We start from the raw sequence: 27,157 nt of genomic DNA, 5'->3' as shown, positions 1-27,157 counted from the left end.
CTCATCAGTAATGTGTGCCCTGCCTCTACAGCAGAAAGCAGTCTATTCTGCATTGCAGCAAAGTGACTTTTCACTGCTTTCTCCTCTGGGCTCCGCTTACCAGCTTCCAGAAAAAGCTTAGGCCTGCACAGAAGATATATGGGGGGCAGGGTCTAGTTGACAAGGATCTGGCTGTAAGGAAGTGCACTGTCTAGCAAGAGATCACACAGTGTAGTAAAACGTCTTGTCAGTAGATCAAGGTTTGCATGGGGATGAACATCCAGTGATGTGATGAGACAAACATATATAACTCACTGCCGATGATGTTAGCAGGATGGACAGAGGCATGAAAGAAGGCCTGAAGAACACAGTTCATGAGGAAGTGAAACAAGGTATTATCAAAAGTACAGAAGTGGCTTAAGATGCTGCTTGAGATTTAAATAGGATCATAGTTACAGAACCTATTGCTGAACTCTTGTGAATTCACTGAACAGGATCTAGACAGGGTTCTGTTGAGCTTACTATATTGCTTTGCTGACTATATTGCCAAACCATTACATTGTTTGGATGATTTCAGTACTGCAGGATAGAATAGGGAGTGGCTTACATCTCTGTATACTGGCTTTGCTGAAAATAGTATCAGAGAAATAGCTAAGAGAGAGAGCAAGATCTAACTATTTCTAAGCAAGAACTATCTAACACAGATCCAGTTGTATTGATAAAGACAAAGTTATGCTAAGGCATTCAACGAAGACTCCCTGGTTAGTCAAGTCCAGGATCAGTGGATCCTTGCCCTGGGGTGAACAGAAAAGATCCAGGTCTCAGTATCACCTGAAAATCAGAGGAACTAGTCATTCCCCTTTACTGAAGGCGCTACCTGTACCCATAAGCAGAGAATATCGTTGTTTGGTAATTATCTCCTGTTCTGATTGGAATTTTCTCAATAAAACTGAGATGCATCTTTCTCCTTTTTGTGGGCTGGCTTTCTGTTCCTGATGACACAGTTTGTTAAACCCTCAAGCTAATGCATGTCAGTGCTTACACCAGCAAGGAGAAGACTAGCACCTGGGGGATGAGGGCCAGCATGCAGGAACACGTCCAAGCAGATATCTATGTGGGTGACAGCACCATAGACACCTTCAGCCTCTTCTTCTAGTTCCATGCCATTTTATCACAAGTGGTGCAGGTGTGGAAGGCGAACAGACAACTTTTAATGCTGGAGAAATGGAGGGTATTATTTAAAACTACTGCCTACATATATTCTGTTGTTTTTCAAGAGAAGCCTAAGATTTAAAAATATAATTACCTTCTTATTTTATTCCTGTTAGAAAAGTGTCTAGCTATTGCTCTTCCATATGAAAGCTTTCCAAACACTGGCAGGTTGCTTTTAAATGTAAACTCGGAAAAGTGACAAGAGAGATACCTGAATCATATCCAGCAGTGCCTATTTCCTTTAAATCTTCAGATACTATTAAACGTATGAAACTCTCATGCATCAAGGATTTTTCTTTACTTATTAGCTGAAAAACAGAATAGCATTCCTATAATTGAATACTGTTATTTTTTAAATTCATGCTACACATGTAATGAGAAGATCTGTTCTCTACATTTAGTACATTTGAGTACACCAAAACATGTGATTATAAACCCATGCCAAGAAAAGCTTTGGAGCTTACCTTGCTTTTGAAGATAAGTGACCTGCAACCAAAAAAGAAAATAAAAAATAAACAGCTGCTTTCACCAAAATATTCTTCACAAGAAACGTCATCAAAACTAGATGACAAATCAGATTAGTTCTTTCCATGCTCTAATATTAGCACAGAAGTTTCCAACACTGAAATACTATCTGTGCCAGGATAGTTTTAAAGCACAGAGCCAGACCATATGCTAACATCATTACAAACACCAATTAATCGCTAATGGCCCAGAAGGCTCTAAAAGCAGTGAAATCAATACAACATGTCAGAAGTGTTCTTATAGCATGGTGTTTATACAAAAAGTGTCAACTTTCAAATAATTCTCCTGAGTTGAAATCAACTACTCAGAACAATTAACAGTGGCTTTCAGATCACTGAAGGAGTTTGGAGAAAACTACTTCCTCTTTGCATTTTCCTTGTGAAACAGGGGTCTTAGGAGTGGATGTGAACCTCTGAAGAAGTAGGCTGTTCTGACTTTTTTCAGCACTTGTGCAGTATATTCATATTCTCCATTTTGCTCACAAGTCACTTCTCTAATCTTCTACAGAAATAGCAACTCGCCTCAGAAAGAAAGAGAGCTGTAAAACCACAACAACTGGTAGCAAGGCTCAGGTTTTAAAGGTCATCCTATATACCAATAGCAAAATAATTCTCTAAGAGGGGATCCTTATGTAACTTAAAAGGCACCACCCAACTACAAGAGGGAAGTATCAGCAGGCTTGGGGGAACCCCAAGGTTTGCAGAATTTTTTAAAAACCTAGAAAAATCCCTAAAAGGAGTGGGGGACATTCCTAAATCAGTTCAATGGAGGCTGAGCATGCTCTGTAGGGATAGGAGGATACAGTTGGCGGGGGCGGGGAGACAGAAAACCACTGTGTGTGTGTGTGTGTGTGTGTGTGTGTGTGTGTGAAGAGAAGAGAAGAGAAGAGAAGAGAAGAGAAGAGAAGAGAAGAGAGATCTTGGAAAAGAGCATGGCTGGCTGGCTGGCATACTGAATAGGAACACTCAATACCGCAACACTTTTGTTGGCTGTCCTATTTGTATTTTATATTAAACCAGTGATTATGACCAAGTAAAAACTAATGACAAACTCAATAACAAATATATGGAATTACTATAAATATAAAGGACACACTTGTTGATATCAGTGGGGTAACACTGAAAAGAAAAAAGGTTATGTTGACATTCCAGTGCTGTACACACATATACGCTTTATCATTATTTCCTATCGTTTTATCCTGCCCTTCCTCCAAGGAGCTGAGAGTAGTATCCTCACAAACAACCCTGTGAAATAGATTAGGCTGAGAGGTAAGGCCCAGAATCACCCAGTGAGTTCATGACTGAAAGGGGATTTGAGGCCAGGTCTCCTTGGTCTAAGTCCATCAATCTGGTCACTATTCCACACTGATCCTAAGACTCCCCCAATATGCCAAGTGAGTGACAAGCAGTTTCAAAAGTAGTGCAAAGACATTATATCAGTTAAAAAAGGGGGGAGGGGAAACACCCAGACAGCAAGCCTTGGGGCATGAGATAAACAGAACTTCAGTTAGCAGACTCAAGTGGTAAGCAAATGGGTGTCTGGTGGTAGACCTGACTGGTAAGCGGAAGACTGTTAAACACAGTCATGTGCTTGGAACTTATCATATTTAATTCAATGACAGTATCTTATATAAAGATGCATGGCCTGCACTGACTTACTTGCTTCCTTCATTATTCATTTATTATGTTTTTATTCTGCTCTTCCTCCAAGGAGCTCAGATCGGTGTATTTCTCCATGCTCAAAATTTTATTCTCAAAATATTTTAAGATGAGTCACCATCATGTATAGGTTAACTTAATTGGGCCAGTAACTCAGTGAACTTCATGGCCGGGTTGCTTGCAATTTCCCATGCCTTCCATAGTGGCCATTTTGTGGTGGTGCCCAGGACAGTTTATCAAATTGCCAAATGCGCCCATGGCCCAAAATGGTTCCCTACTCCTGCTTCAGATCATATAGGACTTCCTAGACTCATTTCAAATTTCAACCACATACTTGTGTCCACAATGGGAATTATTATAGCAGAAGGTACACAACTGAGAAGATAGTGTGTGTCCCCTCCCCCGGAAATGTTTAAAAATGCTAACTGATCCCAACAGTCATAAAGAACAGGTTAGAACAGATCCCAACAATCATAAAAATGAAGAATAGAGAACATAAGCCAGCATAACTCCCATTTCAAACCATATAAACACAACAAACCTGTTTTAGTGTATTAGTGGTTACCACAATATTCAAGCACTTCTTTATATTCAAGCATCTTTACTTAACTCTGCACTGTGAACATGTTTAAGAAATGTTCAAGGAGAAAGCTAAATTTCTTTAAATTTGCCTTGCTGATAAAGGTAATTTATCAAATGCATCCATTACTACCCCAAGGCAGCTAGGCAGCTCCTCAGACAATTAGTATGTGAGACGCTTTATACTATTAGATATAAAGTAGAAGGACTAAAACTGTAGCTACAAGAATCCAGGTCATGAGTCTAGGGCTCCATGAGACCCTTAGCCTAATTTCAAAAGCCCTTTGCAAGCTATCACTTTAGACTTCTGGCAAAAGCAATCTGTCCCTCCCTTGACAGCCCACTGGGCAGGGAAGCAGAGAGAAAAAGAGCAAGGGGAGGGGCAGAAAAAGTGCACATAAAGGGGATGGCAGAGAGGGAGAAAGAAAAGGAATGGACTCATCTACCACTGACATGGGGCCCACCACAGATTACCCCTGAGGGAACATGGTTCTCGTCAGAAAAAAGATTTCCCCACCCCTGCTCTAGGTGCTTGCTTTGATCCTAAAGGGTCATGCTGTTCAGTGTTACCATAACACAAGGTAAAGTAATTCTTGTTAGTCAAGAGTGTCTGATTGTGGGACCAGGATAGAGTAGGGATGCCTTAATTTGCCCTATAACAGAGAAGGGGAGGTATGATGTTGAATGGAAATGTAAGGAGGAGACTGCTCAGACAATGCTGGTGTCCTCTTGCAGTCTTTTCACCTAGCTCAGTGTATGCAGAATTTGTCAGTCAACCACTAAACCTGCAGCTGTTACATTCCAGATCAGCCTATAGCCAAGTAACTGTAATTCAGGCTTTGACCTTGGATGTGGGAGTGACCTAGTGTGTATCACCAAGACCACTCACATAGACAGAGACAACTAGAAACACCATTGACATTGGCAGTAAGCATTCTATATAACATCAAGCCAGCTGTTCGTGGAAGTCATTGTGTGGCAGTAGCAGCTCTATCTGCCCTCTGACCCAAATGTTAGCTGCTCCATTCTTGAGTTGGGTACTTCCAGGGGGGCTCTTTGCACCACTGAGGTGGTGCCAGCAGTGGTCAGTAGTGTGGCCAGACAGCGGTGAAGTGGCAGGGACAATTAGAGCAGACACTGTGGAAAAGTTAATTTGACTGAACAGAGATTAGAATTCATCCATCCATCCACCCACCCACCCATCCATCCATCCATCCATCCATCCATCCATCCAATTATTACATTCATTTATATCCCACCTTTCAGGATATAAATCCCTCTAAGGCAGCTTTGAGGAATATCAACAATCATTAGTAAAATCTCAACAAACCACTCAAAAACAATTAAGTAATCAGGATTCTTCCCACAGGGCAGATGGTAAAAGATGGCTGTGTTGGGGTGGGGGGCAGTCCAGCTGGAACAGGCTCCAAGGTGATATTTGCCTGCCTCCCTTTCCCTTCCAGGATACTTCCCACAGGGCAGATAGTGGCAGATGGCCCTGTGGGGGAGTAGGATAGTCCAACTGGAGCAGGATCTGAGATGGTCATTGTGTGCCTGCTTCCCTCTCTCTTCTGGGATTCTACTCACACAGCAGTTGGTGGTAATGGCCCTGTGAGCAGAGGGGACAGTCTAGGTGGAGCATGCTCACTGACGATCTTCTCCTGCTTGTATCCCTCTCTTCTGAGATCCTTCCCACAGGACAGATGGTGGTAGATGGCCCAGTGAGGGAGTGGGGCAATCCAGCTGGGACAGGCTTCTCAGTTATTTATACCCCACCTTTCAGGTATCAGATCTTTCCAAGGTGGTTTACAAGTAACTTCTTGTAACATTTGAAAGCATATGTTGTGGCGATGACTCTGCTGCTACTGCATCAGCACTCTGCTGTCCAGCATAACATTTTTGGTGTGAAGGAGTTTTTGGGGTATTAAGGGGACCCTAAATGAGGTGGAAGAACCATCTATAATTGTTTTTTATTTATTCACTTTAATTCAATTATTTTTAGACTGCTTTTAAGCGTAGAACTTTGTCATGGCAAAGTTTGACTAGTTTGATTGTGACTACTTTGTGGAGCAAAGTGCTCCAACCTTGATGCCACTTTGAATATAGAGCTTGTACAGGAAATGTAATCACCCCTGCTCAGGTTTCAGCTACTGTTGCTTCAGGGAGCTGACCAGGTGTTTGGAGAATTCTTGCACACTCAATCCCTGCTCTTCATGGCTGCTTGAGACCAGACATGACAATCTGGTTAGCCTGTTTATGGCAGTGACAGAAGTCTCATTGAAGTTTTCTCTTGCTCTGCAATAAAGGAAGCCATGATTGGACTATTACTGCAGGTGGAGGGTTCTTTGGATTCATCCAATGTTTCAGGTCATGACTAGTTTCCAATTTGCTGTTCTTGGGGAAGAACATACACAGTGATGGCACAACTGAAGGCATTGGATGATAGAGATTATCTTGATCCTTATCAATCTGTTTTTCAGGTTGACTATGAGACTGTAAATGCCTTGGTTGGGCTGGTTGATGACTTGTGGTGGGAGAAGAACATAGGGAGTTTGACCTTGCTAACTTTCCTGGTTCTCTAAGTGCCTTTGATACCATCAACCATGGTTTCCTTCTGGATTTACTGCATCAGTTGGGGACTGAAGACTCCTTATTGCAGTTGTTCCACTCCTACCTGCAAATAGATGCCAGATGGTAATGTTGGGGGACTGTGTTCTTTCCTTTTTCTGTGGGACTGCAAAAGGGTCAATTTTGTTACCCATATTACTTAACATTTGCACGAAACTGCTGCATGCAGTCATCTGGAGACTTGGCGTGAGGTATCATCAATACGCTGACAACATACAGCTATATTTTTCTTTTTCATCAGATCCAGGTGAAGCACTTCCTTTAACAAATGCCTGAATTTGGTGACTGAATGGATGCAGGCAAAAAAATGGAAGGTCAATGCAAGCAAGAAAATGATATTGATGATGGACAACCCATCTAAGCTGAAAGTAGGTGTTGCATGTTCTAGAGATGGAATCACATTCTCCCTTAAGGGGTATACTCATTTTGGTGGTACTCCTAGATTGGACATTACTGATTTACCAACTGTGGTCAAAGGAGATACAGCACACAGTGGTTCAATTTAGATAACTTTTTCATGATCCTCTAAACCATGAGCTCCATCTTCCCCTTTCACATTCAGATTCCCTCTTTTCTGGATAGTACTAATCATAGTTTTATTTTCAGCTACGATTTAGAAACCATGGTTAAAGTCAACCATAATTTGTTCAACTCAGATGTCACAGCAAAACTGCAGTTAGGCAAACCAGGAAAGGGACAAGGAAAGTAGCATTTAAGAGGAAAAGAGGGAGTGACCTGGTTCGCAGAGCACAACAGCCATAAGTTACCCATGTGGACTGTCACGTTTTTCTGGGCACCCATCGGTGCCATTTTTGCAAGGCACCTGCACAGTTGTGGGTTGTCATGTCATGCAAACCCAGGTGGCAGGGATTGTTTGAAGGCTAGATAACCCTCAAATAATCTATGGCTTGTTCTAGGATTATTTGAGGGTCATCTAACCCTCAAACAATCCCCGCACAACATAACCCACAGCAAGCTGGGTGCCATAGAAAATGGCACCCATGGGTGCCTGGCACAACATGACAGCTCCCATGGATAAATCAACTCATAGTGAACTGTTATGTCACGTGAACCAACCCAGTGGCCAGGTTCACACAATCACGGGGGTAAAAGAAGCCATCGTGGTTTCTCAACCCACCCCTTTGCATGCCTGTTGTTTATACAATTACCCGCACTACAGCATGAGTTGGTGTGTCATCCGAACCCAGCATGCGGTGTGGTGGGGGAGGCTTTGTACCCATCCTACAACCCACAACGTGCAACAGGTGTTTTGGGGCAGGTACGAAGCCAACCCCACTGCGTCGTGCACCAGGTCCAGATGACATGCCAACCCATACTGCAGCATGGGTAATTATGTTAGTAACGGATGCACATGTGGCACATGTGGGGGTGGGGGGAGAAGCCATGATGGCTTATTTTACCCACACAATTGTGTGAAACCAGTCAGTGTGTGAGCCCATAGTATATTCCTGATTCTCCCAAACCATGATTTTGGAGGATTCTTAACATGACATCTGAATTGAGCCTATGAAGAATTCAACAATTTAATCTTCCAATATTTTTGGTTTTTAAAATTTCTGTATCAAGTAGTATAGCATTTTACTTTGCACAAGTATCACAAGCAAAATAAGGTGAGACATTTAAGCTGGAAACTAACTTAATCCATCACAGTTCAGAACCCATGCTCAGTGGACTTTTTAATCCCCCCCCTTTCTTTAAGCAGCTGCTCTCTGTACTAAATCACAAGCTGCTTTTTAAACTTTGGGCCATGTCAAAAGCACTTTATACTGTAGCATGGAAGAGTTGCTCTTCAACCCCCCCGCCCCTGCCCCAATGAAGAATTTACTGGGCACACAGGACTGTGACTAATAATAATAATTTTTATTACTTACTCTTGATGAGATGTGCAAAGTTCAGCAAGTTTGCCTAACTCCTCATTATTCAGTCGTTTAGGAGAATTCTTTAGATCTGGGACCTCACTGGATGCGGTTGCTTTCCATTTTTTTTCTGTATCAATACACAGAAGTTTCATATATTCATATATTTAAAATATGTTAATGTCTTCAAAAACAACTTTTTAAAAATGTACTCCAGTCTCATACACTAGATTCAAAATAAATGAAAAACAGGTATTACAGCACAGAATAACTACAGTAGCCCATTAAAAACATGAAACGAAGTTGAAAATAATGATGTTCCTTTTCTTGAAAATAGATTAGGAACCAGTGATGTAAGGTGCAAAATTTCCCAGTGTTTTGTTTTTCTATGGAAAATTTTCCATTTCATCAGTGCATTCGTAAAAATGAATGTATGCCAATTGCAAATACAATATCAGGAAAGCCTGGCAGTTTCAAAGTTGAAATTAATGTGTTTCAGATGACTATCCTTAACAAGTATGTGAGAGAATACATATATGTCACTGAAACACATATCTATATAAGAATGTGGTAATGTAACGCTTATTACTAGAGATCTACCAGACCGATTTTGCTCATTTCTTTTTAAGTGACGCTTGAGCAGTGTAGATATGCAGAAAATTTTGAAACTTCAAAAAAGTTCAAAGCTCAAGCTTTAATAGCAAAACAATATGTGCATTTGCTCTGCACCAGTCTCCTATTGCTCTATAGTTCAGTGCCGGTTTATTTGCTCTGTACCAAATAGCGCCTGATCTGACATCATGTTTTTTTGACCTCCATTACCTGCATCTTCCCACTTTCCTTTTTTCTATTTCTGTTTGGGTTTGTTTTTATTTGTTTTGCTTCACAGACAGGTTTCACAAGGCGCTGCTAGGCCTCGGGGCGGTTGCTAGGGGCAACACCCCCCCCATTCTATTGTTTTGAACGGGATGAATCAAGAGACTGAGGAGGGAGAGGCTGCTCCTCCCATGATGCCCTGTATACAGGTGGTGTGTGTGTGTGTGTGTTAAGTGTGTGTGTGTGTGTAAGTGTGTGTGAGAGAGAGGGGGTAGTGGGCAGGGCGACAAGGCAGGAGTGGGTGGGGTGCAAGATCTCCACTATATTGGATGGATCTGGCTTAGGGTAGGTGAGAGGAAGGCAGCGTCCCCCCCCCCCATCTCATCTTTTGTTTTTCAGGTCTAGGTAAAGGCATAGGTGGGGCTTCTTGGGTGGAGGCCTGGAACACTGTGGGGTGGGTCTGTCTATACTTTCATGTAATGGGAGGGGGAGGGGGTTCTTATTGGAAGGAGGGAGGCTAATTGTGTGGGTGAATGAGGGGGATAGAGATGGGTTGGAAGACCCCATTTGCTTTGGCAGGGAGAAGCTTACTTTAATGTAGTAGGAAGAGGTTGTATTATTGGGGTGCTCATGGAAGGAAAGCTGATGCGGGACATAATTGGAAAGTTGAGAGAGAGAGAGAGAGAGAGAGGAAGAGGAAGGTAAGGAAAGAAATGCTACCTGAAGGTCATTCGAGTCACAAGGGAAATGGCCAAACATATTTTTATCCACTCATTCTCAGACTACTAGCACCTGTGGCGACACAGGTTTTATACTAGCATGTCTCAAAGTGAAATGGAACTAATAAAGTGACAGCAAAACTGAAGGTGCCCCAACAATGTTAGTGGAAATAAGCTGAACTCTACTGAAATAGATGAGTGGCTGTCCACATATCATGTACATTTCTTTAGGTTGCTAACATTAGTGTGTCAACAGTTTTTAGTATCTTTATTCCCCCCCAAATTTAAACTATGTTAAGGGAAGTACATTGTAAGGGAAGTACACTGGAGCATTCTAAGGCCTCCTGTGAGGCCTTGGCAAGGCACTTTGCAGATAAAATTGATTGGATTAGGAGGGTTATTCCATGCACTGTGGATACTGTTAGTGAGCAGGAGGCGGTCTGTGGCACACCGGTTTTGTGGGATTGGTTCCAGCTTCTTCCTTCTGATGAAGTGGACAAGGTGCTTTCATCTGTAAGGCCGACCACCTGCTTACTTGATCCTTGCCCATCTTGGCTCATTATGAGCTGCAGAGAGAGGCTGGGTGAAGGGATCAAGGCAGTGGTGAACGCCTCCCTTGAGGGAGTGATGCCATCAGCCCTCAAGGAGGCAGTGATAAGACCGCTCTTAAAGAAGCCCTTGTTGGATCCCCAAGTTCTGAACAACTTTCGCCCAGTCTCGAATCTGCCATTTTTGGGCAAGGTGATTGAGCAGGTGGTGGCGATGCAGTTGAGGGCACACTTGGAAGAAGTCGATCATCTAGATCCATTTCAGTCAGGCTTCAGGCCTGGGCATGGGACAGAAACGGCCTTGGTCATCTTGGTGGATGATATGAGGAGGGCTCTGGATAGGGACGAATGCTCCTTCCTTGTTCTTCTCGACCTCTCAGCAGCTTTTGATACCGTTGACCATGGTATCCTCCTGGACTGCCTGGAGGGGGTGGGCATTGGAGACACAGTATTACGGTGGTTCTGGTCCTTCCTCTCCGGCAGGTACCAGAGGGTAGCACTGGGAGAGGAGGTTTTGGACCCGTGGCTGCCCACTTGTGGGGTGCCACAGGGTTCCATCCTCTCCCCGATGCTATTTAACATCTATGTGAAGCCGCTGGGGGCTATCATCAGGAGGTTTGGGGTGCGGTGTCATCAGTATGTGGATGACACGCAGCTCTACCTCTCGTTCAAATCTTCATCATGGTTGGCCGTAGAATCCCTGTCCAAATGTCTGGAGATGGTGAGTGGCTGGATGGGGAGGAACAAGCTGAAGCTGAACCCTGAACGAGACCGAGGTACGTTTGGTGGGAGACAAGAGGAGGTTGGGGGAGGTTGACCTGGTGTTGAATGGGGCACGGTTACCCTTGAAAGACCAGGTTCGCAGCTTGGGGGTCATCTTAGACTCCCAGCTGTCCATGGAGGCTCAGGTGTCAGCTGTGAGCTGGACAGCGCTGTACCAACTCCATCTGATATGGTGGCTGCGCCCCTACCTTCCCGACCATCTGCTCCCATTGGTAGTACATGCCCTGGTCTCCTCTCGTTTAGACTACTGTAATGCGCTGTACATGGGGTTAACCTTGAAGACGGTTTGGAAGCTGCAGCTGGTACAGAACGCAGCGGCTTGCCTGATTAAAGGCAGCCACCAGCAAGATCACATCACTCCAGTGCTGAAGGAGCTGCACTGGCTATCAGTTGTTTTCTGGGCTAAATTCAAGGTGTTGGTTTTGACCTTTAAAACCCTGTACAGTTCCGGCCCAGCCTATCTCAAACAGCGCCTCCAGCAACACCAGATAGGCCACTTAACAAGATCAGCCTCGGATGGCCTTCTCTCTGTCCCATCAGCCAGGACAGCTAGGCTGGGGAGGACGAGTGAGAGGGCATTCTCTGTGGTGGCCCCCACTCTGTGGAACTCCTTCCCTAGGGAACTCCGCCATGCCCCCTCTTTAATGAGCTTCTGCCGCGCATTAAAAACATGGTTGTTCAGGCAGGCATTTGGGGTGGGCTAGGGAAATTTTAGAAATGTGATGTTTTTAATGTTAAATTTTATTGTATGAACTGTTTTTATTGTTGTACATTGCCTAGAATGGCTGGGTGACCGGCCAGATGGGCGACTAATAAATTTAATAAAAAATAAATAAATAAAAGTACATGCTATTATCTTTAAATTTTTACAAGTATTCCAATAAACATTTCTACATAATATAACATTTAAGTCACATCAAATGTGCTTTAATTTCCCCCCTCAAATATTTCAGGTCAAATACCTGTGGTGTATTGGTACAAAACATTAACATGGGGCACATTTTTAAAGCTTTGTTTACTAAATACTAGTAAAATAAACATGCTGAATTAGACCTATCTAGTGCAGGGCTGTGCAACTTATGGCCTTCCAGGTGTTTTGGCCTATAGCTCCCATCAGCTCTAGCCAGCATAGCCAATGGTAAGGGGTAATGGGAGTTGTAGGCCAAAACATCTGGAGGGCTACACATTGCCCACACCTGCCCTAGAGCATCAGAACATTTTCTGATTAAAACAGATTTTTTCCTATGCAAACGACCCATTTGCATAGGGCCACATGTAAATTAACCTAATTTGCACTGGAAAATTTCCCTGAAAAATTTCCAGTTCAGAATTTTCTGGAAAAGCCACATCACTGTTAGAAACACATACTTCTGCCCCAATAATGAGGTGTATTTCTCACAACGTTCAGTGCTATGGAGATATGCAACAATCTTTCTTCTTTTCAAACCAGGATTTATTCTATTAGAATAAAACCAAAACAGATTTCTCAAGTGTTACCTAACAGAAAAATTTCTAGTATATGACACCCTTACCCCACTGCTGCTGAATAGAAGAAAGATTTGCAAGTAGGTGCTCATGATATAACCGTTCAAGCTGAATAAACTTCATGGCTTTCTCATCTGAATGGAAAAGTAAAGAAAAATACCGAGACAGACTAACAGTCAAGTATAGATATTATTCACAGTATAGATATTATTTTAAAAACAGTGGTCTGCCTTATGATATGAGGGAAACTTGACATGCAGGGGCTTCATGAGCACAAGAATCAACTCAAAAGAGTTCACTCTTAATTTCTGCCCTTGCAGTCAACACTCCTAATTCACTATGCATCTAAACAAATTTCCTTTTTTGGGCAACAAGCTCTCTGGAATGAGAGCTCCCATCAGCAATTTGACTTTCACATTTAAAGATGCTAGATTTAATATAATCCCGTACCACCTGCCAGAATGTATTGCTTCAAAAGACCAAACTGGAAAACACACAGCTGCAATTGAATTTGTCCTTTAAAGCTAAAAGCTTCTAAAAGTTTGGTTGTCTGTCTAGAATACCCCGGGGGGGGGGGGGGGGAGACAGACTAGCTAATGCTACCACTATAATCAATCTCTTGGGAAAGAAAGCACAAGGGGAAATCAAAGCAGCCACAAACATCTTGTGTATTCTGCAACATACCATGTGGCTTAGACATGTAACAAACTAAAACTTAATCTATATATTAATAGACAGTAAACTTAAACCCATATCCTGGAATCACTTTTGCCTACTGGGGAGTTACTGGACAATCTAAGTTCATTCATATCTTGTGATCACATCTTAGATCTAGACTGTCACACTAGGATCATAGAGTTGGAAGGAGTCTTGTAGGTGATCTAGTCCAACCCCGTGCTTGATGCAGGAAATCTGGAGCTAGAGCATCTTCAACAGATAGCTTATTCAGCCAGAGTTGGTTTCAGGATTTTGAGGATCTTGAGCAAGCACCCTCAATGGGCCCCTCCCTCAGTGAGTCTACCTTCTCACTGCCATTCTCACCAGCTGTTATTGCTCCTCATCCTCTTTCTCATCATTCCTACCACTTGCTTGCTTGATAGGCAGAAAGCCAGTGAACAAGTAGGCGTTAACATCTACTGCTCTTCCTTCTCACCACCACCATTACCTGAGCCAGAGCAAGAGGCAGGTGAACAAACAAGTTGCAATGATGAAGACAAGCAGCAAGTTCAGAAGATTCTTGTCAGTTGGCCCCTACTGGGCTGTGGGCCCATGGCAGGTGCCCAACCATGCCTGTCCTCGATGCTGGCCCTGTATCCAGCCTTTGCTTGAATACTTCCAATGATGGGGAGCCCACCATCTCTCCATTGTCAAACTGCTCTTACCAGCAAGACATTTCTCCTAACGTTCAAGAGAAATCTACCCTCCTGTAACTTAAGCCCATTAAACCAAGTCCTGCCCTCTAAGGCAGCAGAAAACAAGTCTTGGCCCACATCTGTGTGACAGCATGAAGAAATGCCATCTATATAACTGTTGTTCTGTAAATATTCTGTATGGCCTCTGAGAGGCTACAATGTATCTGTGTAAGCCTGAGGCCGAGTGTTGTTACTGCGATGAAGGTCTGTTTTAGTAGTAGCTCCTTAGTGATGTTCTGAAGGGGGAGAGAGAACCAATCACTAATATTTTTAGATGGGGCCTGGATCAGGTAAATTTAATTCTAATTGGCTGGGGGTTCTAGTTAGGTGAAAAAGCGCAGTTGGGAAATGACAGTTGACAGTTAAGGAGTAGACAGAGATTGAGAGAATCTGTTGGTAGTTAGGGAGGAAGAAGGTCTGCTGGTTGGTGGGTGGTGATATAGAAGGACTAGGAAAAAGCTGAGGAGAAAATGAATAGCTAAGGTCTGAATATTAAGCTATTCCTTCTCTGTGGGATAACCATATGCGGCTGGTGAAGATCAGGAGTAGGGAGGAGGTGGCTGTTTTATGACAAGAGACTGCTCTAAGGTTACAGAAGCAAGCATTAAACCCCAGATAAATGGTCCTAGCAGCCAGAAATACAACAGGAGGAGCTTTGTGCGTCAGAGGAAGACTGTACGCAAGAGCTGGACCTGGTTGCAATGTATTTGGCTGGGGTGCAGGTTTAGGGAACTTGGCCTGAGGTAAAAAGTAATTAAGAGGCTCTTAGTAGTAACAGTGTCTCTTGACATACCTCTTTGTCATGCCTTCCCCTAACACTGTGGTCTCAGAAGAGGAATCTGATTCAGAGATGGAGGAATCTCTGGGGCCTGGTTGGGCTATAGTGTGACAGGGTGCTGGGAATTTGTCTGTCTGTTTTCACAGAAGACTGCAGTCAAGGGGAGGCAGGTGCACCTTCTGAGCTACAGACACAGTTGGCCTTGAGGAAAGGTGCCCAAGCTGCTGCAGCACGAGGAACATTCTTTGATAAATGGTGAGGAAACAGAATTGGCTGAGGAAGGGCAGGCCCAGGACTTTCTCCTAGACAGTACCACCAGCTAAAAAGGCAAGAGGAAAAGCAAGCAATTAGACGGAGTACTAGACTCCAGGCCACGATTTCCAGTAGGGCAAGAATGACAAGCGAGGAACTCTAGTTAACACCCTATATAAAAGTGGGCACAGAGGCAAAGGAGGTTTGTGGGTACAACATTGCTGGTACTGGACACATGTTTACTTGGACTACGCTTGGATCTTGAACTATTGCATGCCTTGATTCCTGTGCCTTGGGACCCTGCCTTGTATTATGCTGCTGGACTTTTAAGATCCTGCTTCTGGCTCCTTTTTGGATTATCTGAGTTTAAGTTTGGGCTCACTGAAGACTCTGATCCATGGATTCTTGTGAGGTGCCTGTGTTGGTGTCCTGTTGTAATAAAAGTGATTGCTGTTTCTTTAACATGCATTTTGGTTGCTGATGTTGTGAGGGAGCCAGGGCTGACATCCTTAAGAATGGCCAGTAAGCAGTCTTTTGAAAACTCCACAGTAAATATTAGTATTCCCCTATGTACAAAATATCCCTCTAGTAAATTATTTGTTTAGTAGTTCATCTTATCTCTAATGTTGGTACCCATCTCATGCCTAAGCCTCTTATACCAAACTATGAGGAGGTTTTAAAGTATTCTAAGAGAACTGGTTGCAGCGGGAAAGGGTCAGCTTATGGAACTCTGGGTTATAGTGGTAGAGAGTTCCTTAGGCCCTGAAATATAAGCATTTGCTATAAAATAAGAAACCTAGGTGGGACTGCCTAGTGAAAGAGCAGTTTCCCCATAGGTGGTGGCAGTGTAGGAAAGAAAATCTCCCACAGATAGCCAATGAGGTATTTGAACAGTGCTATCATGTCCCCTCACAGTCTTCTCTTCTGCAGGCTAAACATTACCTAGTCCCTTCTGCTGTTGTTGTCGTCACCTAAATGCAGAATGTTGTCTTTGTTGAATTTAATTTTGTTAGTTTTAACCTAGTTGCTTATTCTATCAAGATCATTTTGAATTTTATTCCTGTCTTCTGAGGTGTTAGCTATCCCCTTCTGGTGCCATCTGGAAATTTGATAAGCATTCCCTTTACCCCTTCATCTAAGTCCTAAAGAATACCAGGCCCAAGACAGAGCCCTATGGCACCCCTAGCCCCTAGTTTGTTCACACTTGCTGGTGGCCCTCTGCTGCAACTGAACAAATTGTGGTGGTTCTGCATGCAGCCTCCATGTGGAGGAAACCAGTTTATACAAATGGCACCTTCATATGAGTACTGCCCAGCCATGAGCCTCTGGTAGTCCTGTGTACACCTGGGGCATTGGAGTGGAGGCTGCCACCAAGTGTGAACCAGTGTTGTAACTCAGTTCATTCAATTATGGACACTGGGTTGGATCAAGAGATGTCTTACATGAGAGGAAAAGCACAAGGCAGCCCTGCCAAATTCCTCCAGTTTCCTTATCCTGTTGCAGCCTTCACCCCGCTGTCCCATCCCACACTGTTCTAAAGGGTCCATCATATGAGTGACTTTTGGTGGGCGTAAAGGGCTGCAGGCCCGATTGCATAAGCAGAGTTCTACTTGATGTTTTCCGAATCCAACCCAAAGGGTTACCACCACCAGTGTTAGAATTGCATTAGAAACTATTCCTCCCTTACTTTTTATTTTTTAGCAATTTGACACAGTGTAGAAGTGAAAGATAATTACTGTATTCAGTGATCTAAAGCTGCACATTGTTCCTTATTTGCACCAAAGAAATATCTGCATAAGACCATTATTATGCAACACTCTTTGTAATGTAACATTTAAGTAATTTTACAGGTTAGATTGCGCGTATTTGCAGCATGAAAGTGAAAAATCACACAATACAGCAACTGTCCCTAGCAGATTGTTACTCAAATGCAGTACCCAACCAAGAGAAGAGGAGAAATGCATCTAGTATTAGGGACATTATACCTATTATGTATTTTAAATATTTTATATAAATTCTTTTTTAGCGTTTCCTTTTGAGATTAGACAGGTTAGAAGTCTATAGGCCAAAGTACAAAGACTTAAGTGCATGCAAAAATGCTTCCACGTGTACAATGGAACTTCCCCAGCTGCCTTGCCTGACCACAGCTATTAAGAGATGTCTCATACAGGTATCCTAAATTTAGGGACAGTTTGCCAACTGCTGTGAGGTGCTGTAATTTAACAAAACAAAAAAGGGATTGAGAAAGGGGGTGTGGTGGAGAAGCCAAAGCTCTATCCTGAATCCCCTTTCCCCATACTTGGATCTGATTTATTTCAATAAAAATTATCAAATACATATCCTATGAATGTTCAGCTAGCACTTTAGTCTGAAAAACTGGTATAATCTAGAGAACACAGTGTGTCCAGAAACAGGCTAGTATGAATGCAGTGCAAAATTCTGCTACGTTAGGTTGGGATAGGATGAGAGGAAGACCAAATCTACTATGCACGATACAGTTAAAGCAAGCACATGCACATTAATGTGCAAGCCCATGAACATCACGTTCACATATCAACATATGTGGAACTTTTACATTCTGCCTTCAGAATTGTTACAACAGTATCTGTACATATTTGAGAGAAGAATTTAATACTTATATGCCACCACTACAGAATTAAGAAAACCAAATAATCACACTTAAAGATAATCTATCATCTTCACTTTGCTTTACCCTGACCAGTAGTTGAAAGTGTTCAGCCATATGCTTTATTTTTGAGGACACACAACTTTATCTTGATTTTTAAAAGGATACATTCTCCATCCTGAAAATAGGTTTCAGCCATCTGTAAAGGAAAGGAAAGAAGTAGTTAATATTTTCAAATATTTATTATAATATTATAGTAACTTTATCACACTTCATATCACCCTTCAGGGAAAGGTATCGGTTCTATACCAAGGGTCATACTGGAATGTTTGTGAGCCAGAGCGCAATTCATTTGAATACTTTTATCTACAAACACAAAACCACACCAGAATCTATGTAAAATGTACAAGAATGTGGTGTACTAGTCTGGACCATGGCAAGATACTATTTGTACAACTTGGGATGTGAGATTAGAGATGGCAATTATGTTTTGGAAACAATAATAAGATTGAAATCCTAGGCACGCTTACCTGGAACTAAACCCCATTAAATACAGTGGGAATTACTGCTGAGTAAACTTTGACAGGATTCCACTGTAAGTTCCTCTGTACTTATATTTTATCAAAGCATCCAATATTCACAGAGGTAAACAAAAAAAAGCCACCAAGTTTATATACTTTGCAACCTCTTATATTTAAGTACTTCCTCTACAATCCTGAGAGTTATAATTTTTTCTGCCCACACCAATGAAAGCAAATACTTGAAAATGCTCAGCTAAGACTGCTGTGGCATCTTAAATACTAACAAATATATTGTGGCATAAGCTTTCATGGGCCAATGCACATTTCTTCATGGGCTTTGGCCCACAAAAGTTTATACCACAATATATCTCCCTGTTTTAAGGTGCCAAAAGAATATGTTGTTTATTGCTACACCAAATATCATGGCTCCTCTGCTTGGATTTGTGACTACTGAATATTCTAACACAATTAAGCTATTTGACCTCATTTGCAATTTCACAATCTTCACTGCTAACATTTCTTCTCAATCAGATGACCCCAATTCTCTCTATTATATGTAACATTCTGGGATTAAGTTTAACATTTCATTCTACTTTCCAAAAGTATATACTTCTTCTGTGTTCTCTCAGATTAAATAATTGAAGTTTACTTGATAATAACTTTCTTAGTTAAATGAAATTGAAATAAACCATTTACCTATGTTATCCAATTGAAATTCATTATATCTAGAAAAAATGACAATTTAGAAAGAAATCCTAGTAGCTGACTATTGACATTTTAATCCATTAATAAAGTCTCTCATGGCATGATCTAAATTAGTCTAAAGAAGAACACAGTTGCTAATGGCAATATAGGCTTTAGTGTTGCCTTAAATTTGTTGGATACCTGAAGGGCTATCTCTTCCCTGAACCTTCCCACCCACTCAGCTCACTAGGGAAGGACCTTCTTGTGTCTTGCAGCTGTCAGAAATTTAGTTGCTGGATACATTTGAAATAGCCATCACTGTACTGGCACCCAGACTTTGGAATTCCCTACCCTGGAAGATTTGTTTTCTCCCTCCCTGATTGCATTCGGTAACCAGGTAAAACCTATTTTGTTTCAAATGAAATTTCAGGCTCAGATGAATTATTTTTTAGATACAGTTACCAAATGTATGATTTTATTTAATTGTTATGTATAATGTTGTTTTATTACATCAGTTATAAGCTGCTGCCTTTGGCTTTGTTATACAATGGAAAGGTGTAGAAATATTTTTTAATAACTTGTAAGAAAAATAAATATTTTATATTTCTTCTTGTAGTCTATTAGCATCTGCTGACCAAAACACAAACTCCCAAGTCATTTTAAAATATCCTTGCTCTAAGTGGCTCCGCTTCAGCAAAGGAGATCGTTACCTTGTCGTGGTGCTGGAGCTTGAGCACCTCAATGACGTCATGAGCTAAACCGTGAAGGGACACCCAAGATGGGAAGGTCATGGCAGAGAGATCAGACTAAATACGATCCCTGGGGAAGGAAACGGCAACCCACCCCAGTATTCTTGCCATGAAAACTAAATGGATCAGTACAACCAGAGATATGTCAGTATACCATCGGAAGATAGGACTCCCAGGTCGGAAGATGGTCAAAATGCTACTGGGGAGGAACACAGGATAAGTTCAACTAGCCCCAGATGTGATGACACAGCTGGCTCAAAGCTGAAAGGACGGCTAGCAGCCGATGGTGCTGGTGGTGAACGACAAATCCGATGTTCTAAAGATCAACACACCATAGGAACCTGGAATGTAAGATCTATGAGCCAGGGCAAATTGGATGTGGTTATTGGGGAGATGTCAAGATTAAATATAGACATTTTGGGTGTCAGTGAACTGAAATGGACTGAAATGGGCCACTTCACATCAAATGACCACCAGATCTACTACTGTGGACAAGAGGACCACAGAAGAAATAGAGTAGCCTTCATAATTAATAATAAAGTGGCTAAAGCCGTGCTTGGATACAATCCAAAAAATGACAGAATGATCTCAATTCGAATTCAGGGTAAGCCATTTAACATCACAGTGATCCAAATATACGCCCCAACCACAGATGCCGAAAAAGCAGTAGATCAGTTCTATGAGGATCTGCAGCACCTACTGGATAGTACGCCAAAAAAAGATGTCATTTTCATTACAGGAGACTAGAATGCTAAGGTGGGTAGTCAAATGACACCTGGAATTACAGGCAAGCATGGTCTGGGAGAAAAAAATGAAGCAGGACATAAGCTGATATAATTTTGCCAAGACAACTCACTGTGCATAACAAACACTCTCTTCCAACAACCTAAGAGACGACTTTATACATGGACTTCACCAGATGGTCGACACCGAAATCAGATTGATTACATCCTTTGTAGCCAAAGGTGGCGGACATCTATGCAGTTGGTAAAAACAAGACCTGGAGCTGATTGTAGTTCAGATCATGAACTTCTCATTGCACAATTTAGAATCAGACTAAAGAGAACAGGGAAGACCCACAGATCAGTGACATATGAGCTCACTAATATTCCTCATGAATATGCAGTGGAGGTGAAGAATAGATTTAAGGGACTAGATTTAGTAGATAGGGTTCTGGAAGAACTATGGACAGAAGTTTGCAACATTGTTCAGGAGGTGGCAACAAAAAACATCCCAAAGAAAAAGAAAACCAAGAAGGCAAGATGGCTGTCTGCTGAGACACTGGAAGCAGCCCAAGAAAGAAGAAAAGCAAAAGACAACAGTGATAGGGGGAGATATGTCCAATTAAATGCAAAATTCCAGAGGTTAGCCAGAAGAGATAAGGAATTATTTTTAAACAAGCAATGCGCGGAAGCGGATGAAGATAATAGAATAGGAAGGACAAGAGACCTCTTCCAGAAAATTAGAAACATCGGAGGTAAACTCCAGGCAAAAGTGGGTATGATCAAAAACAAAGATGGCAAGGACCTAACAGAAGCAGAAGAGATCAAGAAAAGGTGGCAAGAATATACGGAAGATCTGTATAAGAAGGATAATAATATTGGGGATAGATTTGACGTTGTGGTCAGTGAGCTAGAGCCAGACATCCTGAAGAGTGAGGTTGAATGGGCCTTAAGAAGCATTGCTAATAACAAGGCAGCAGGAGATGACAGTATCCCAGCTGAACTGTTTAAAATCTTGGAAGATGATGCTGTCAAGGTGATGCATGCCATATGCCAGCAAATTTGGAAAACACAAGAATGGCCAACAGGTTGGAAAAAATCAACTTATATCCCCATACCAAAAAAGGGATGCACCAAAGCATGTTCAAACTATCGAACAGTGGCACTTATTTCACATGCCAGTAAGGTAATGCTCAAGATCTTGCAAGGTAGACTCCAGCAATTCATGGAACGAGAATTGCCAGATGTACAAGCTGGGTTTCGAAAAGGCAGAGGAACTAGAGACCAAATTGCCAATATCCGCTGGATAATGGAGAAAGCCAGGGAGTTTCAGAAAAACATCTATTTCTGTTTTATTGACTATTCTAAAGCCTTTGACTGTGTGGATCATCACAAATTGTGGCAAGTTCTTGGTGGGATGGGGATACCAAGTCATCTTGTCTGCCTCCTGAGGAATCTGTATAACGACCAAGTAGCAATGGTAAGAACAGACCATGGAACAACAGACTGGTTTAAGATTGGGAAAGGAGTACGGCAGGGTTGTATACTCTCACCCCACCTATTCAACCTGTACGCAGAACACATCATGCGACGTGCTGGGCTTGATGAAGCCAAGGCTGGAGTTAAAATCGCTGGAAGAAACATTAACAACCTCAAATATGCAGATGATACCACTTGGATGGCTGAAAGCGAGGAGGAGCTGAGGAACCTCATGACGAAGGTGAAAGAAGAAAGTGCAAAAGCTGGGTTGCAATTAAACCTCAAAAAAGCCAAGGTTATGGCAACCAGCTTGATTGAGAACTGGCAAGTAGAGGGAGAAAACGTGGAGGCAGTGACAGACTTTGTCTTTCTAGGTGCAAAGATTACTGCAGACGTTGACTGCAGCCAGGAAATCAGAAGACGTTTACTTCTTGGGAGGTCAGCAATGGCAAATCTGGATAAATAGTGAAGAGCAGAGACATCACACTGACAACAGAGGTCCGCATAGTGAAAGCAATGGTATTCCCCGTAGTAACCTATGGCTGCGAGAGCTGGACCATAAGGAAGGCTGAGCGAAGGAAGATAGATGCTTTTGAACTGTGGTGCTGGAGGAAAATTCTGAGAGTGCCTTGGACTGCAAGAAGATCAAACCAGTCCATACACCAGGAAATCAAGCCAGACTGCTCACTTGAGGGAATGATATGAAAGGCAAAACTGAAGTACTTTGGCCACATAATGAGAAGACAGGATACCCTGGAGAAGATGCTGATGCTAGGGAAAGGGGAAGGCAAAAGGAAGAGGGGCCGACCAAGGGCAAGATGGATGGATGATATTCTGGAGGTGACAGACTTGACCTTGGGGGAGCTGGGGGTGGCGATGGCCGACAGGAAGCTCTGGCGTGGGCTGGTCCATGAAGTCATGAAGAGCCGGAAGCGACTGAACGAATAAACAACAACAAGTGGCTCCGATGTTTTCCTTTTCAGAGGTTCATTTTGACAATATACATATTTGAGACACGTAGCGATGGCCACCAATTTGGATGGCTTTAAAAGGGGGTTAGACAAATTCCTGGAGGATAGGGCTGTCAGTGGCTACTAATCCTGATGGCTATATGCTACCTTCGGTATCAGAGGCAGTATGCCTATGTACATCAGTAGCTGGAGAAGATGAATGGGAGGGTGCTGTTGCACTCAAGTCCTGCTTGTGGGTTTCCTGTCGACAGCTGGTTGGCCATTGTGTGAACAGAATGCTAGACTAGATTGGCCCTTGGTCTGATCCAGCACGGCTCTTCTTATGTTCTTATGAAATGTGTAATAATAGATCATAACAGAAGGAAGTGATAGTCCTCCTTCCCTTATGGATCTCCAGGGAACATGACTTAGAATTTTTCAAGGTTTCTTAACCAAACAAAAGCCAAAATAAATCTCCTCTCATTCTTTCAATTCAGTCAGTGATATTTAATAAACACTGAAATAAAATAGGCAGAATGCTAATTTTAATCCAAGAAATTATTTCCATCCATGATAAATTCAATGGTAGACGTGTGTCATATTTTTAACTCCTAAATGTATCACCTCCATCTCTTAAAAGTTCTTCCATACCTCTAAATCTAGGTATTGTTCCATACCTCTTTTCCACATCTGTAAAACCTAGCTCTTAACATGTCTGCTTTAGCTTTGATAAATTTATAACCAGAAGTTTTTCTCTAGGAATAAATCATATAAACATATGCAGCTGCTTTACAGCAGGTCAGACCATTGGTCCACCTAGCCTAGTATTGTCTACTCTGAGTAGCAGTGGTTCTTCAGAGTCCCAGGAAGAGCCACTACCTGCCATCTGATTCTGTAAATGGGGATGCCAGGAGTTGAACCTGGGACCTTTAGCGTGCAACACAGGTGCTCTGCTACTGAGCTATTGGAAATCAGATTCCAGTAGGAAAATATGCAATGTGCATGCACAAATACATGCACAGATGTACACTACATGCTTCTGTAGTGTGGAATTTAAGCAACAGTAGCATAAAAAATATCACAGAGAAATAAGGCAGGTATTCTCGCTACCTGATGGAGACACAGGGGCAGCACTCGTGAATCCACCTGCTCAAATTCTTCTTGAAGAAGAGAGAAGAGGGCTTGAAAGGTCTGGTTTGGATCCTTTTGTGGACAATTTGCTTTTGCCTTGCTTCCATCTTCATCTTGTGCACAAGCTGTTGCTGTAATGTCAGTCTTCTCTTGCTTGGCTGCGGAAATGACCAAAGAAAACAATTTTTTCTCTTAAAAAAGGAAGTGTCTGAAAAATATTTAAAAACACAGGGCTGCATTCAAACTTGCACAAGCAGAGGTCTGCTCATGCATGGGACTTTCCCACACTTCCCCACCCCACCCCAAGCCACTCTGGATAGTCAGGGTCTCTCAGGAAAAGCTTTTCAAAGGATGCAGTGGGAGACAAAGGGCAGGAAAGCAACACTGCAAAAGTGGACCTGTGTTTGCACCATTATGATACAATCCATATCAAAATAGCTGGTACAATAGCCAATAAAACATTTGTTATATACTTTAACCTCTAAACATATACCTGAGCCACTACACTTGTAGTTTTCAAGCAGTCCTTGTTCCTCAGGAATGAAAGGAAAACTGAAACATATGAATGATCTGACAGATCACTGATTCTGTATGCCCATATTGTGGAGCAGGGCTCCACAGCAGAAAAGGCCCTCTTCTTGGTAGCCACCTGCCTCATTTCCTTTGGTGGGGGCTCCCAGAGAAGGACCCCTGAGGATGACCTTAGGTCTGAGCAGGTGCATATGGGAGGCGGCGATCCTTCAGATAACCTGGCCCCAAGCTGTTTAGGGCTTTGAATGTTAATACCAGCACTCTGAATTGGGCCCAGAAATAGACTGGCAGCCAGTGCAGCTGGAAAAGTACTGGCGTATTGTGACCTCATTGGCCAGTCCCTGTTAACAATCTTGTTGCCCTATTTTGGACTAGCTGAAGTTTCCGGACCAATTTCAAAGGCAGTCCCACATATAATGCACTGCAGTAATCCAGATGAGAAGCTATCAGAGCATGGATAACTGTAGCAAGGCTATCTCTGTCCAGATAAGAGTGTAGTTGTTTTATCAGCCTAAGCTAATAAAAGGTGCTCCATGCCACTGAGTTCATCTGTGCCTCAAGTGACAGTTCTGGATCCAAGAGCACTCCCAAACTATGAACCTGATCCTTTAGGGGGAGTGCAACCCCCTCCAGAACAGGTTGAACATCACCTAGCTGGGCAGACGAACCACCAACTAACAGTACCTCCGTCTTGTCTGGACTGAGTTTCAGTTTATTGGCCTTCATCCAGTCCATTACTGTGCCCAGGGACTGATTCAGAATAGCCCTCCCTCACCTGGGTTTGATGAGAAAGAGAGGTAGAGCTGGGTGTCATCCGCATATTGATGTCACCTCAGCCTATGCCTCCAAATAACCTCCCCCAGCGGTTTCATGTAGATGTTAAACAGCATGGGGGATAAAATAGAGCCCCGTGGAACCCCATTGCATAATTGCTAAGGCACAGAGCAATAATCCCCCAGCACCACCTTCTGGAATCAGCCATCCAAATAGGAGTGGAACCACTGCAGTGCAGTGTCTCCAATTCCCAGCCCAGACAACCTATCCAGCAGGATACCATGATTGATGGTATCGAAAGCCACTGAGAGATCCTGGAGAATCAACAGGGTCACACTCCCCCTGTCCCTCTCCCAGTTGAGGTCATCCCACAGGGTGACCAAGGCAGTTTCTGTTCCAAACCCAGGCCCGAATCCCGACTGACATGGATCTAGATAATCCATTTCATTCAGGAGTGCCTGGAGGTTTTTAACAACAAATTTACATTTGTATACTGTTCCCCATCCAAAATAGATTCCAGAGTGGTGAACACAAGAAGCACAATAGTAAAAAAGATAAATAATTAAAAAACCAATATTAAAATTATTAAAAACAGAATGCCAATAAAAACCATGGTTAGTTATTTAAGAATGCTTCCTGGAACATAACTGTTTTCAGGAGGCGTTGGAACAAACACAGTGTTGGTGCCTGCCTGACCTCTGGGGCAGGGAGTTCCAAAGAAAGGGGGCCACCATGCTGAAGGCTCTTCTCCTGGTGGACTCCAATCAGGCTATTGGACCACACTGAACCACAAGGAGCATGCCCTCTGATGACCTCAGTGACCGGGCAGGTTGGTAAGGGAGAGTGCACTCTCTCAGGTATCGTGGTTCCAAGTTGTTTATGGCTTTGTACTGTTTCTTGATCAATACAATTTTGGGGCCAAGAACAACAAGAGCCAGCGTTTATTTCAAGAAATTATGAAATTTTATACTAGTGATGGAATAAGATTACATTCAAAATAATAGTGTTCTATTTATGGCAGCATGTGACCTTTACTATCCCTTTGTGCCATGCCCAAATACTACTCTAGCCTTTAGGAAGACTTTGTTTCAAAGTGCTATTATGCCTCAAAATGTAATTTGCATATTCCAAAGAAATTTGCAAAGTTTTCATGAGTGTAGTGTATAATGATGAAATTGGTATTCAAACACACTTAAAGTAGAATGAGTAAAGTTAATTTTCCTGGAAATTGGTTTCATTTTTTCAGCATTGTTGATACAAAATGGATTGAGTTTTGCAATTATTTTCTCCAAAATTGGTCTTGCCTGAATTAATATAGCTCATGCTAAGAAAATTCAGGAAGGCCACCTTTATGGCCCCCTAGTCACTATTAGTTGAAACTCATCAAGATAACTATCAAAATACTATTATTCAATTATAAAAGCCATTAGCAACATGAGTAAAAACAGCAAGAAAATAACCATAAAAGAGAACAGTTTACACCTTTGATATCTGAGGTACAATTTACCAAATGGACAGTTTCTATGTCTGAGAAGAAACTGCTCCAATGTAAATTATTTTTAATTCTAAGGTTTCTAGTTTACAGAACCTTCTAAATGTCAGAGGATATCTTTAGATTTTGTCAGTAAAGAAAGACTACAAGTTCAGGATATCCCAATCAGTTTTTATTTTTAATTCAGTTGTATCCTGCTTTTCTTCCATGGAACTCCAGGTGGCATAGAGTTCCCTTGTTCACTGAT

General features: G+C 42.4%; 1 protein-coding gene across 4 annotated transcripts in view; it reads right to left on the bottom strand.

Moving 5' to 3' along the window:
• CNST (consortin, connexin sorting protein) overlaps window positions 1–27,157 on the bottom strand; it is a 74,899-nt gene that overhangs the window by 21,968 nt on the left and 25,774 nt on the right. For all 4 annotated transcript variants that reach the window (XM_084828292.1, XM_084828293.1, XM_084828294.1 and 1 more), the window contains 6 exons: window positions 24,093–24,271; window positions 18,046–18,076; window positions 12,857–12,943; window positions 8,474–8,588; window positions 1,656–1,677; window positions 1,403–1,499 (listed from right to left, as the gene is read on the bottom strand). In XM_084828292.1, coding sequence (XP_084684418.1) covers window positions 1,403–1,499; window positions 1,656–1,677; window positions 8,474–8,588; window positions 12,857–12,943; window positions 18,046–18,076; window positions 24,093–24,271 — 531 coding nt within the window. The remainder of the gene's footprint in view (window positions 1–1,402; window positions 1,500–1,655; window positions 1,678–8,473; window positions 8,589–12,856; window positions 12,944–18,045; window positions 18,077–24,092; window positions 24,272–27,157) is intronic.

Source organism: Heloderma suspectum, chromosome 1 (assembly GCF_057233095.1).
Source record: "Heloderma suspectum isolate Gila_16-S chromosome 1, 16-S_ref, whole genome shotgun sequence".
NCBI lineage: Eukaryota > Metazoa > Chordata > Lepidosauria > Squamata > Helodermatidae > Heloderma > Heloderma suspectum.
Note: the sequence above shows the minus strand (reverse complement) of the source record. Positions and strands in the feature narration are given on the sequence as shown.